This window comes from Crocodylus porosus, unplaced genomic scaffold (genome assembly GCF_001723895.1).
Source record: "Crocodylus porosus isolate Cpor-Errol unplaced genomic scaffold, CroPor_comp1, whole genome shotgun sequence".
Taxonomy (NCBI): domain Eukaryota; kingdom Metazoa; phylum Chordata; order Crocodylia; family Crocodylidae; genus Crocodylus; species Crocodylus porosus.
The window spans coordinates 10,492,897-10,506,219 of NW_017728936.1; the positions used below are offsets into that span (position 1 = coordinate 10,492,897).

At 48.6% G+C, this 13,323-nt stretch overlaps 1 protein-coding gene across 1 annotated transcript in view; it reads left to right on the forward strand.

Annotated features, from left to right (window-relative positions):
• COLCA2 (colorectal cancer associated 2) overlaps nt 1-6,880 on the forward strand; it is a 10,230-nt gene extending 3,350 nt beyond the window's left edge. The window contains exons 3-5 of the mRNA XM_019546908.1: nt 3,016-3,079; nt 4,648-4,877; nt 6,322-6,880. Of these exons, the coding sequence (XP_019402453.1) occupies nt 3,016-3,079; nt 4,648-4,877; nt 6,322-6,675 (648 nt within the window). The 3' untranslated portion in view covers nt 6,676-6,880. The remainder of the gene's footprint in view (nt 1-3,015; nt 3,080-4,647; nt 4,878-6,321) is intronic.
• The last annotated feature ends 6,443 nt before the right edge of the window (nt 6,881-13,323 follow it).

Sequence of the window (13,323 nt, forward strand, 5' to 3'; positions counted from 1 at the left end):
TCCTATGACCCCAGCTGACTTCCTGCCCTTTGGGCAGGGGGCTGGACTCGATGATCTCCCGAGGTCCCTTCCAGCCCTAATGTCTATGTCTATGAAGCCCAACTTGCCTGTCATGAGGAACATCCAGTGCAAAACTGGGTTATACTACAGCTTCCAAAAAGTTGCCCACAAGAGTCTAATTTCTTCACCAACCCTGAAAGGCCGCCCTGTGCTCACTCGTTATCAGTCAGGGACTGACGGCACCAGCTGTGCCAGGCTCTGCTGTCCCAAGAGGTCGCTACAGGTCCTTAAATGTGCACCTAAGACCTAGGAGGGAAGGGGAGCGGGGGACAGACTTATCTGGGATCCTCAAGAGCTAGAAGCCTGACCCCAACCTGATTTCAGAGGGCTTTGGATCGGGCAGGGCTAAGCTCAGCTCCCGTGAGTGAGCTGAGCGGTCTGACTTCCATCCGAGGAATGAGGAAGGAGCTCTGGTCAGCCAGCACGGTTGCTCTGTTGCTGACTGACCCCAAGTGACCCTGTACAGAGTTTCTCCAGGCTCAGGGAAAGGCAAAACACGCATGATTTATTTTCCCTGTTGAAATGGGAACTTCAGTGCAAAGGGGCGGCACTGCCCGCCAGTGTCTCAATAAAAACAGAGAAGTCGCCTTTGCTTCATGACCATGGCAATGAACTGGAATGAGCATGAAAGCTGAAATTCTCCAATGCCCCATTGAACGTGATATGGGGAAAACCCAGCACGGCTTCCACAAAGGAAAATCACGCCTCTCTAATCTACTGGAAGTCTTGGCCGTCGAGTGGATGCAGGGGGACGGGAGGATATAATGGATAGGGAGTCACAGAATCTCTTCAAGTCCCTCTGCAGAGATTACTAAATCCTTCTGGGGTGGCAGCACGATCAGGAATCAGAAACTGGCCATGATAGGCAAATAGGAAACGATCAATTTGTGATACAGCCAGACACTAACGTTGAGCAGGCAGTTTTCTGCTCAAGGGCTAATGTTTACTCCATTTCACAGTCTGCAGGGACAGACCCATGCAAGGGGAATGGGCAGCAGGCTGGTAGGTGGCACGGCACATGGGCAGAGGCAAGGCAGTTTTCACGGTGCCCTGTATTCCTGGGAACACATTTGCTCCCTCTGGAGTCATCAGGGTTTGCTTTCCCCCCTGCAGTGTATTCCTTTACTGTTGTTGAGGCTGATCATGGAAATGTAGATTTTTATCTCTTACCCCGTGTTCAAAGCCAGCCCAGGAAGGGTCTGCAGATTCACAGGTAATGCCAAGCAAGCAGAGGTGAGCAGAGAACTATTCAGATAGGGTAGGGCTCTGCTTTCAGCCGAAACTCCCATTAACTGTATTGGTGCCAGATCAGTTCCTTGTTACAAGACGCTGGCTGCAGTCCAGTAAAGCGCTTAGGCATGTCTGTAGTCCTGCTGGCTTCAATGAGGCCATTAACTTGCTTCATGTGAGTACTTGCTTTGCTGGATTAGGGCTTTGGCCGTATCTCAGTACAACCCGTTGGGCTGTTGGTGGAAGACAGACCTCTTTGGAAAGGAGAAGAGTTAATGCAGCCTGCTTACTGGTGTGGAATTAGCATATATAGAATAATCCACTCCTGGCAAGTCAGTCCTGTGCTCTGGCCGGCCCAGGGATTTGCATAGAGAAGCTGGTAATTCATTACCGCTTCCTGGTTCGTGACACTGCAGCTTGGATGGTTTTCAGATTGAATCCCTCACCTCCAGCTCTCTGCGCGGGAACCGGGGCAGACTGGCGGCCTGCAACCACAAATAAAGAGGCTTGGTGAACGGAGCCGACTGACGCTGTATCACTGCAGCGTGTCGGTCCCCTCCCTGCAGCCCACAAAATGGCTTGATGCTAACCCCCCCAGTAGACTTACCTGTTCTTCCTGCTGCAGCTCGGGGGGCAGGTCTGAACTAATTTGCCTTTTGACCCTAGTTTGCGCTTGCACGGTTGCGCCCACAAAGGATGCCAGGGCACAGGAGACCTGCTCCCTGCTCAGCAGCACTTACCCTCACCTTTTATTTGCTTTGCCGCTATGCCTGAAGGGCCCACAGACCAGGGCCCATTGCACGAAGTGTTTTCCACCCAGCAAACACCCTTTGCGGGAATGTTTGGGGGGTGCTCCGAACTAATGGTGTGCCCCACTCTTCCAGATGAGGCTACAGACCAGTAGATTTGCCACCACCCATGCAAAATGGAAATGGTTTAAAGTGTTGAATAACTGGGCACATGTTAGGAGGCCACTGATAGGGAAATCAGCCACTCAGGATTATTTTGAATAATCAAAGGCAGCTCAATGCTGTATAAATTTAACCATCTGCTCAGAAAAAGCTCTTGTCGAGTGAAATGGAAAGGAAGGGAAAAACTCCTGGTCTGTTCAGTGGAGCAAAGTTTTCCCCTGACAAAGCAGACTGCTTTCTGGGAAGACGGGATCAGTTTGCTTCCGAGTGTCCCCATGTTAAAGTAATTAAACTTGCAGATTTCTGAGGGAAGCCTCCATGCCACAGAGCAAGGTAGTCAGATGTGCATCTCAGATACCACATATAGTAGATTATATAGACACATCTGAATACCTTTTAGCTAACACAGCTGTAAACTGTTCCTCACTGGTCACATTTAACCCGTAGGAAAGGTTGGTGTCCTGTTCCCACCACCATTTACAATTCTGTTAATTGCCACAGGTTAAAACACCACTGAAAATTCAAATGAAGCATTAACAGGCAGTGGAATGCAACGTGCATCCAAAACGCTATGTATGTGAGCGTAATCCCACGCACCGGGCACCTGTCATTACCTGAACAGCAGAACAGCATGGTGCTATAAAGCTAATAAAAGAGCAGGTTAATGCATCTCGCACCTGTGCTGCCCCAGAGGCAGCAATACAGATGACAAAGGAGAAATCCTCACTTACCCCAGCGTGCAGGACAAAACTCTCTCTGGATAGTTCACACACAAGCACTTGCATTTGCTTTTCCCTCCTCTTCTCTTGGCCAGGTTCCCCGAGGTGGCAACGATGGCAGTGTCCAGTTTCCAGAGCCTGCCTCTCCTCCGTGCACAGGTTGGTACAAAGAGCATCTCTGTCCCCCGCTAACTGTTCTTCCCTCTCGGTCCTTCCAGCCCGGGATTGCAGGCTCGAGGCAGGCACCGCCACTTCACTAGGAGTCCAGCCAATCAGAACCTGAAAAAGGCTCACAAAATGCAGATGAGGATGCAGCCAGGCAGGCAGGGGACACTTCACCCTCACTCCAGTTTCTGTTTTCTTGCTCACGCCGTTTGCTCTTTGCTCAGGATTCCCATTCCTGGGTCACGACGTTGCCAAGGGACACGTCGCCTTCAGGCTTCTGTCTCCTGGGGCTGCCTGCAACAAGGGACCAGAACATCGGAAAGCATTCCTTGCCTGCTGCTGATCTGGCTGGTAGCAGAGTTGGCTGGTATCTGCCTCTCTCACCCTCCCAGGGGTGTCAGACTTTTCAGCAGCACAAGCAGTTTTCTTCCTGTTCTGCACAATTATCCCAGAGTTGGGAGGGGGGGAAAAAAAGTGTTACTTTGGACTTTTAAACCTCTTTGTTCTCCAGGTGCTGGTAGCTAAGGGGTTGGGAAAGTGTCCCTTTCAGGTGCATGTGTGAATATATCAAAGAAGTGGTCCAATAATCAATATTGGGAATTTCAGTCTGCTTATGTAAATAGAGATGTGAGATGCACAAAAGCTTTCCCAGGAGGAGAAAATTCTCCTTTCTCTCCAGAGTGAATGGTTTGTGTTTCACTGTCCAGCTAAACACTCTGGGCCCAAGCCTGAAAATACTTGTGCAAATAACTTCAGGGAGCTTCAGAGAGCCACTTGTGTGTATGAGGATTTGCAAGATAAGAGCTTTGCCTGCATATGTTTTAAGTGTGAAATGCACCACACGCTGTAAGGACACCTCAAAGTCTTTTGCAACCCCTTTTGGGTGCCGACACTTGGTGCCGGAGAATGAGAACCTGGTCCAAGAGCCTCTCAGCTCAGTAAGCAGAGACCTGTATCGTCCGTGTGCTCCCCAGACGGCAGGGAGCACTTCTGGTCTGTCTGCTGAGCCTGCTGCCTCCTTTCTGCCTTGTGACAGTGAGACAAGAGGTTTCTTGTTTCAGTGAAGAGGTGTTTGCTTTCCCCAATCCAGAGCCCTCCTTCCAGCCAACACAGGCGGCATCCCTGGAGCTTGTCAGAGGGCTGAGGGGCAGGCGAGTTGATAAAACATTAGCAGCACATTGGTGCACTGTATGTGTTTAGGCTTGTTCTAAATTTACTTGCAAAATAGGGTTGGGATTTTCAAGGGACCCTAAGGGAATTGGGGACCCAGAGTAATGTTTTCCAAGGCACCTAAGTGGGTAAGACTCAAGCTCCTAAGTCACCTGAGTACTTTTGAAAGTTTTTGCTCTAGCCTTGTTGCCTTTGAATAGCAGGAAGACTCTTAACCCCCTTCAACTGCTTTGGAAATCCCACTCTAAACTCTGAGGCCTTTTCTTTGATCTCAGTGGGGCTGCTAAGCCTGGCTGTGTGTCTCAGACTCCTGCCCTAAGGCAGCATTCAACTACCTCTGCGTACACGGGCATTTACCCATCTCTCACCTCCTCTCCATCCTCCTCTCCCAGAGCCGTACTTTGAGGCTGAGCCCATCACATCTGCTCCCAGCTACTTCCAGCCCCGGGCATTTCCAAACTGCATTTCCTGCGAGGAGAACCCAAGCTATTTGGAGCAGCTGTTTGATTCCTATCTCCAAGCAGAGCCGCCCTCGGACACCTCTCTCAATGCTTTCCAGACCTCCACACATTACAACCCAGACATCTTCCAGCCAGCTCCTCTCTCTTTCAGTCAAAGCCTGGTAAGTTGGCTGCATCCTTTACCAATCTGGACTGGTGCTGGTTTGCAAGCCACTGGTATCATCTAGAGAGAAGTTGCATCAGCGCCTTCAGCAAGGGAGAAGGATTGGAGACTGGCCTGGAAACTGGTTTTCACAGCACGGTACAACCCCTGACTATGGGCTGGAGGGTAGAAGCCCGTGTCTCATGCCCTCTTTCTGCAAGAGCAGAAGATCAGGGGATCCAGTCAATTCTGGCCTGAGGTCGCAAAGCTGAGGAGAGGTGTTGCTTCCTCAACCCATATCCCATGGGACCTCCTTAGGGAGGCCCAAGGGAATGGCAAAAGGCAAGTCTCCAAAGGGTTAAATCAGTGCCATCACCTTATTAGTGTTGGCCAGGATAGAAATCTCCAGGCAGATTCAGAGCCCTGGTCCATCCGAGGCCAGGCTCTCACCTCTGACAGTGACCACAGCCACGTGCTTCAGGGAGGTGCAGGCAACTCTGGTGTGGACATACAGATGTGGTACAGATGTTCAAAGTTCCTTCCTGACCCTCAGCCATTAGAGCTGCCTCCTGCCTTGAAGTAGGAGGGTTTAAATCTGCATGTAACTTATAGGTGAGAACAGCTTTGTTTAAGCTGCTCTCTCTAATGGCCTGCAGGTCACATGAGAGTGATGGGAAACTTAAGAAGGAAAAACACAGCAGTGTTCTCAGATATCCCCATTGTCCACCCCAAAAAGCTGCTGGGGGTGCAGTGCCCCCTGACAATGCCCCGCTAGAACTTGATATTCTGGAATCGAACAAAAGAGAACCGGAGCGAGCAGCCTCTTTTCTGGGGTATCGTGTGGCACGATACCTGCAGGGCGGTGCAAGGAGGATGGAGCTGGACTGTTCTCGGTGGGGGCAGATGACAGAACAAGGTGCAATGGGCTCAAGTTGCAACAGGAGAAGTTGAGGTTAGATATGCAGAAAAAATTTCTCATTGGTAAAGCACTGGAACAGGTTCCCCAGAGAGGCAGTGGACTCTCCATCCTTGGAGGTTTTTAAGACGTGGATAGATAAAGTCTTGGCAGGGCTGATCTAGTTAAGGCTGGTGCTGCTTGGAGCAGGGGGGTGGACCAGATGTGACCTCCTGAAGTCCCTTCCCACCTTCATTTTCTGTGATTCTATGATTGTGCCCCACATGCTCCTTGCTGGTGTTATGAGACTAATAAGCTCCGAGTAGCCTCTGCCCAGGTGGAGCCCCGTGCGGCACGGTCCCCACCCCGCACAGTGGGTTCTGCACCGAGTCCATTGCAGGGGCAGAGCTAAAGGGGTAGGACAGGGCAGGTGCAGAGCGGGTGTGACATGGTCACATACCCAGAAGGCTGCCACTACTCATGGGGTGTTTCCATTTGTGGTGTGACTTGAACCTCCAGGTTTACCACTGGCTAAACGCTGCATTTGCTTCTCCCTCAAACATTGCAGGTTCCAGGATCTCCAGATTCACCCGATCTCTCCAGCCCACTAGATTATACTTATTCCCCACCTCAGCTGCCTCCTTTTGCTCCACTGAACTACAGCACTCCCTCGCCTCTCGACACCAAGAACTATGGGTATGCCGGGGAGGAGTGGGCCTACCATGCCCACCCCCATCCGCAGTCCAGCTGCTCTCCGTCCGCCTGTTACTGCACATCCTGCGGCTCAGAGCACTTGGAGAGCATCAGGGTGTCTGAATACTACGCCTACCCGAGCACAGACTGCATGGACTACCTGCCCCCAGTGACGATGGCTGATGACTTCTTTAGAAGAGACAGGAGCTGTGACATCTGCTACAGTTAATGGTGGTGGTGGCTTTAGACAGACACGTCCCCAGACCAGTTAACTCTCCAGGTGCTACCCGGAGCACCACTGCCTAACACAAAGTCCAGTTGCTTCCTCACCACTTACACTGAAGCAAGTTAGCCATCGCTGGCATAGTTTTTACTCACAGCCATTCTCCTGTCCTGCGCATTACAATTTCATTGTGAACAAGCTCTTTTTTTAATGACAAATAAATAATTTTATACTGGTTTGGGGTGCCTGTTCATTCCTGCAAGGTCCGGCAGAGACTCTCCGTTCTTCCAAGGAAACCTGTCTTTCTTTGCCACCCAGGGCTCCTCTCTTACAAGCAGGGATCTTGATCTTGCAAGCAGGCAGGGGGACAAGGGGAAATTTTAAAGGGTCTGCTCTGATGTGAGAGTTTACTCAGTTGTGTAAGGGTTTCCAGGATGTGGGCCAGCATTTCTCTCTCCCCAGCCACGTCTTATATGTCCCATCGGCTGGAGAGGATAAGACCATTCACCCAATGCACAATCGAGTCTCTGAGGCAAACACCAGAGATTTCAAACGCCATTTAGTACCTTTTTCCAGACTGATCTATTCCTCTCCTGCTCTCCCCAGCTTTCTGTACAACACCTTATCAGCCTAATAAAATAAAGAACCTTTTCCAGCGGGGTTGCTTTTATCTGAGAGCTGTGACAAGCCGAATGCTTTTCAGTGACGTACAGAATAACACGGCACCTCCAAATGGCATGACAGGGCTGAGATAGCTGCAGGACCAGCCTGCACCACCCAAAGCGAGCGCGCCTTCTCCTCTGTGCACACGAAAGCCAAGTGGGATTCTGAAGGACCTCAGGGCATTCAATAATTTAGGAGCTAGCCCCTCCTCCCTGACCCTGCAGGTCGTAGCGCATCCTAGCCTCATTTTCCAGCCTTCCTACAACCCTTCACTGCACCATGTCAGCTGCTAGCTCTGTGCCGATGAAGGGCAACACCAGTGGATACAGCATGGATAGCGTTAGTCCAAAACACACCCACCAAAATGAGCCCCTTGCCCCTCTCACCACTCCATCTGCCATCCTCCCTCCCTGCATCATGCCACAGACAACAGCCTGTGCTCAAATGCCCCAGGGCAGCACCTGTGGCTGCATTTCCTATGTCAAGAGCCACACACCGTGCTGGCATTGCACGTGCATGTTCATAGTACGCTGGGTGAAACGCACCCTTATATGCAGGTGCAATCAGCTAGGTAAGGGGGTAAGGATGGCTGACACAGAAGGCGGCTTTGCTAGTTATATGGCAGGGAAGGAGGATCCTAGATACGACCCTGAGCCTTCGCTGACATTTTTCCTGTTCATGGTTTCAGCTTTAAGGAAAGCGGACGACATAGCCTGCGCTACCTGGAACACAACGACCTCTGGTGGCCTCTTTGCTAGGGCTCAGCAGCCCCAACAGCAAGGTTGTATGCCATAATGTGCTGCCCTGGGGTCTTCCAAGGTGCTTCAGTGTGGAAGATGTCTTTGAAAAGGCCAGTGATGAAGCTGCAAGTCTCTATATCCAGTGCCCAGCACTGGAGGCCTTTCCACCCCAGGGCTATATTTCCATGCACATCTTTGTGCATGAGTTTTGCATCTATCCATACAATAAAACATTTTTCATATGCTAAAACATTTTTTTAAATAATTTTCAGTTCCTTCCCAACTTGCCTGAACACCATCCATGGGGAAATGTTTTGCAGCAGTCTGTTCTGTGCGTTTAATCCATTTTTCTGCTGTCAGGTATCTCTAGGTAGATCCAGTTCCTTCCCTGTTTGCATTTCTTTTCTCAGTGGGCTCCGCAGAAGTGTTTGCTAGCTGAGGTCTTGACCTGGCCTGCTCGCTTCTGTTTGGTCAGCTCAGCAACATGGGAACTGCTTAGGTTTCTTTTTATTTAAGGTGTGTGCAAGGAGCACATGAACAAATTAAACTGATATTTATATTAAACTGCTAGAGGCCTGGAGCGGGGCTGGGGCCCCTTTGTGCTCAGGGCTATGGATACAAGTATTAAGAAATGGTCCTTGCCCGGTGGAGCTTACAATTCAAATAAACAAGACAGAGAGAAGGTGGGAGACCGGAAGTGTCCTAACCCTTGTTTTAGAGAGGAATTGAAGCACCAGGACAATAAGGCTTTGTATTCAGCAGTGCATTTAAGCATCTGCTTAATTGTCAGAGCAGATATCCCCAGTCCAGCTTCTTAGCTATATGGCTGTGCCCATCTTTTTTCTCAAAACTAGCTTCCTGGGTGCAATGCAGATTACAGCAGGTGGTTGTGTTGCTCACACAGAAACCAAGTGCATTTCCAGTGCCTGGTGAGATGTCACTGGATGGCATGTAGCTACTTGTGCTGCGTCTGTGGAGAGTAGGCCAAGTCTCCCACTAAGATATTGTATGAGGTGTCAGACTAAATCCTGCTAGTATTTGCCAGAGAGTGCAAAGTTGAAGCCAGGTAACTTTGAATGGCTGACTTCCTGGTGATTCTTTCTGAAGGCTAGGAATAATGTATGGTATTTTGCACCCTTGGGTTAATGATATGCCTTGCTGCACCTCACTTTATTCAGCTGAGTTCCCACACTCTCTATGGAGCTATGTCGTCCTGGTATCAGCTGAAGTCTGTAGGGGATACTACGATCGACACCGTATCCCTATTTGTACTGAAAAATCATACATCTGCAGACCACCACATTAACCAAGGCAGATATCACTATTAATAAGCTCTATCGGACCTAACTTGAATAGTGCTTCCTTCTGGTTGTTTTGTCTTTTAATATCAATTGAGAAAGCTTCTGGTAGAGGGAGTTTCCAAATGAAGAGACTGGAATGCCCGCTATGCCCAGAGCTCATATCCACAAAAGAGATGAATCACAGCTAGAAGAGATGTCTCTCTCTTTTTTCCTCCCCCTGTACTAAAGAAGGAACCATATTATTTCTTTTTCAGCCACTAGAATCCGGGGAATACATTAGAACTGGTAAAAAAAGAATTCAGGTTTTTCTACCAAGAAATGCCATTTCATCAACCCTTGATAGTATTTTTTTTCACTAGATGGGACTGTTGTTTTCTGACCAGTCCCAGAGGAAATGCCCAGCACCTGAAATCTTTCCAAGGTCTCTACAGGATGGTCTTCTCTCCTGGAGACTGGGCTATATGCTATTGATGTTGTTCTTATATTGACAGGCAAGTCAAGGAATCCTGTGGTGAAACCTGGCCCCTACAAACAACAGAAAGCTGGTTGCTTTTGCTCTTGGATTAACCACATTCTGCAACATTTTTTTTTCAGTTTGGTCTGGAGGTCCTTGGCAATTTAAGCTAAAATCGACCAGTCTATCCAGGTTTTATAAGAAAGATTCCCACCAACATTATATAGGTCTGGATCTATTATCTTTGCATTTTCTGGCTGCACATACCAGTTAAGGGGGATATTTTAGACTTAGGCTATACCCACACTGCAGTCAAGGGGCTGACTGCAGCATGCATGCACATACCAGAGCTAGCTTTCATTAAGGTGGGTTGGGTCCCTATAGATTAGCCTGGGCCTCCACTTCTAAAAAATTGGGGTCTGGGGCAGCATTGTGTTTGTGGTGCTGCTTCATTACTGGTTTGGGTATGACTCACACGTTGCAATCACATCTGCCAGCTTCATTGCGGACATAGCCTTCATCATGTAGAAGAGAAGCTATGGAGGCTCACAGCTGTAGGAGATGAAGGCTGAGCTAGGATTTTCAAAGCCATCTATTAAGGTCCAGATGCCCAATTTCTATTAAATGCATGCAGACAGATGGACTAAATCTTCTACTTAAGTTTTTAAAACTTCAGCCTGAATTTGTGACAAACAGGGAAAGGTGTTTGAATGCAGAATCCCAGAATGTTAAAGGAGCCTTAGGAAGGAAGAATCAGCCAATTCATTAATTTATCTTCCTGTAATGAGATTAATAATTACCACCCCCAGCTTCCTTCTGGGCCGTTACCGGGTGAATGGTGCCAACATGGAAGTCAACAACTTCAGTGCTAAATGCTGACAGGTGTGTGACAGCACAACAACCTGTCTTGGCTTCACAGGCAGGTAGCCAAAGCACCAGACTATCAGCACATAGATGCGGGTGAAACAAAACAGACAAGCATTTTTCCCATCTCACAGCACAGGACTTGCCCCAGATCCATGGCTGTCAAGGCAGGAATGAGAACTGAAGCCTGGTCTTCTAGCACAGACCCTTCCGCCCTCACTAATGCTTTCCAGAAGAAGCTGTTTTTCATTGGAGACCAACAAAAGAAAATAACAACTTACCTCCAGCACATAGTCCAGCAAGGCAGCAAGGCAAAGTTGAGCTCTAGGGAAAGCCTTGAAAAATCCCTACTTTGTTTTTCCTTTCCCTTCGGCGTTTCCTTCAAAAAGCTGCATGATTACTAGGTCAAAAAGTGATTGGGAAGGAATCTATTTCGAGAGAAAGCCCAAGCACCTGTCCCATTATGGATCTCCTTTCCATGCATCTTCAAGCCCCTTTAAACCGCTCTAGCACTTAAAGCAGTGTGGGAACCCCAGGATTCATGGGGGGGGGGTGGTGCAGACCAGCCTGGTGCCTGCTTAGAGGCCAGGCACTCTTGCACTGAGGAGGAAGCATGCAGTGTAGGATGCAGATTCAGCCTGGTAGTGGAGCCTCTGAAGCAATTGTGCCCCTTTGGCTGTTTTTTTGTGCAGTGGCCACCATGCATTACCCAGGAGTCTGGACACCCACAATGACATTTCTGTTCCCAGCCTCCAACTGAGGATTTTTAATCAACAAACCGTACTGTCTTCTTGACCTTTCACAGCCATGTTGAATGAGAATAAAGTCATCGGGTTCTTCGGCTGCTCTTTCTCCGATTGTTTAATCAATCTCTGAGCCAGGGACTGGAAACATATTAGAGATGTTTGTTGTAACGTTTCCAGTTTCTTGGGACTTTCATTCGTTTTCGATGACACATTCTGTGCACGTAAAAACTTGTCAGCTGTTGACACAACGATCTCAGGGCTATGAACAGAAAGCCAGGGATCGAAGCAGACAATTCATCAAAGGCTGATCCTTGGTGTTTCCAACAATAAGAAAAGCTATTTTTCTTCTCCTTCCTATATGTTTAAAAAAGAATATATTGGATCCTCAACCAGAGCAAACTAGCAAGGAACCATGGACATCACTGCAGTTACAATGACATGCACCAGCTGGGGATTTAGCTAATACCTTTATAATTAAAGGTCTGTCTCTCTCTTGCTTGCTATTAATATTAGGATATTCCTTTTCTTATAGACATTTTAGATCAAGGCTTTTAGCTTTCTCATTTCAAACTGCAATGTGCAGATGTAGGCACAATGAAAGCCTCTCAGATCTGGGATTTCTGCACTCAGTTAACTCAGCAAATACAAGCTCTTTGCTCTCTACAACAGACCCGTTGGAGAGTTTCTGCAGTGCCACTTCTCCAGACCATTTGTTTAATGATAACAGCTCTTTGTTACTAACAACTTGTTCTGCGTCCCTGGCTGGAAAGGATAAGCCTGTCCAAACATGGGGTCAGATTCTGCCACCCTTTCTCATGGTGCCTTATCCCTTGAATTGAGCAACGGGACAAATTGCAGAGGAGGGTAGTGTTCAGTGCATGACCTTCCCTGGGGCACAGCCAGCCCAAAGCCCAGGCATTATTTAAGCCCCATTGTGCAGCCATAGGGGGGATTTAGTGGTGCCCAGGTCTTATACTTGTGCTCTGCACAGGGCACTCTGGAGAGGTCCTGCTATCAGGTGGTGCTATCACTTGTCGCGTGGCTAAGCAAACATCTTGGTTCATTTTAAACAGTCCGGACCCAGGCTCTTACTTCTACGGGGGAAATTGTATTAGGAGAGGAGGAGACCAGCATGATTTTACACAGCCTAGTGAGTCTTTTGTCAAATGACAACATTTATATTCCTTAATATTCATTAATATACTGATGGTTAAAAGTATTAAGCATCTGTTAATACTCTTAATTATACATTCTACCTCATGCTTTATTTGTAGCACTCTTAAGTCTGCTTCACAATGCCACCAAGGCCCTCTTAGGCCCCTGGGCAGTGTCTGAGGTAGATCTGTTGGATATTGCTGCTCTTCTCATTTTAAGGCCTCTTTCTATCTGGGAGAGTGCAAAAAGGGTCTTGGGGCAATACAGAGCCAGGCATCATGTCGGGTTACCAGCTTTACTGTTGTGCACACATGCACGTACACGCACAATTTATAGTTTCTAGTCACGAATGTTGTCTTCCAATAACGGCATAATTAAAGGAGGAATGCAGAGCACTGCCATTCAGGGAGGAAAGGTGGAAAGCAGCCCTTGTAGGGATGCCTGCTCCGGTCTAGTGGGGGAGCTGAGCTCTCTCTGATCCGCTGAGGAGCTGGCAGACCTGCAGTCTCTTCCCAGCTCTTCCCCTGACTCACTCTGCAAGTCACAGCATCTCCCAGGCTTTGGTGAAAGGAAGAGACAGATGCTTTCCATCTGTTAAACAGGACGCTGAGATCTATAGCTGGAAAGTGATACATAAAAGCGATGTCTCATCATCACTGGTATTATTAACCGCTCAGCCTTTCGCATGGCAGGGTAAATGAGCAGGTGAGGTAAGAGCTTCTGCACTTGTA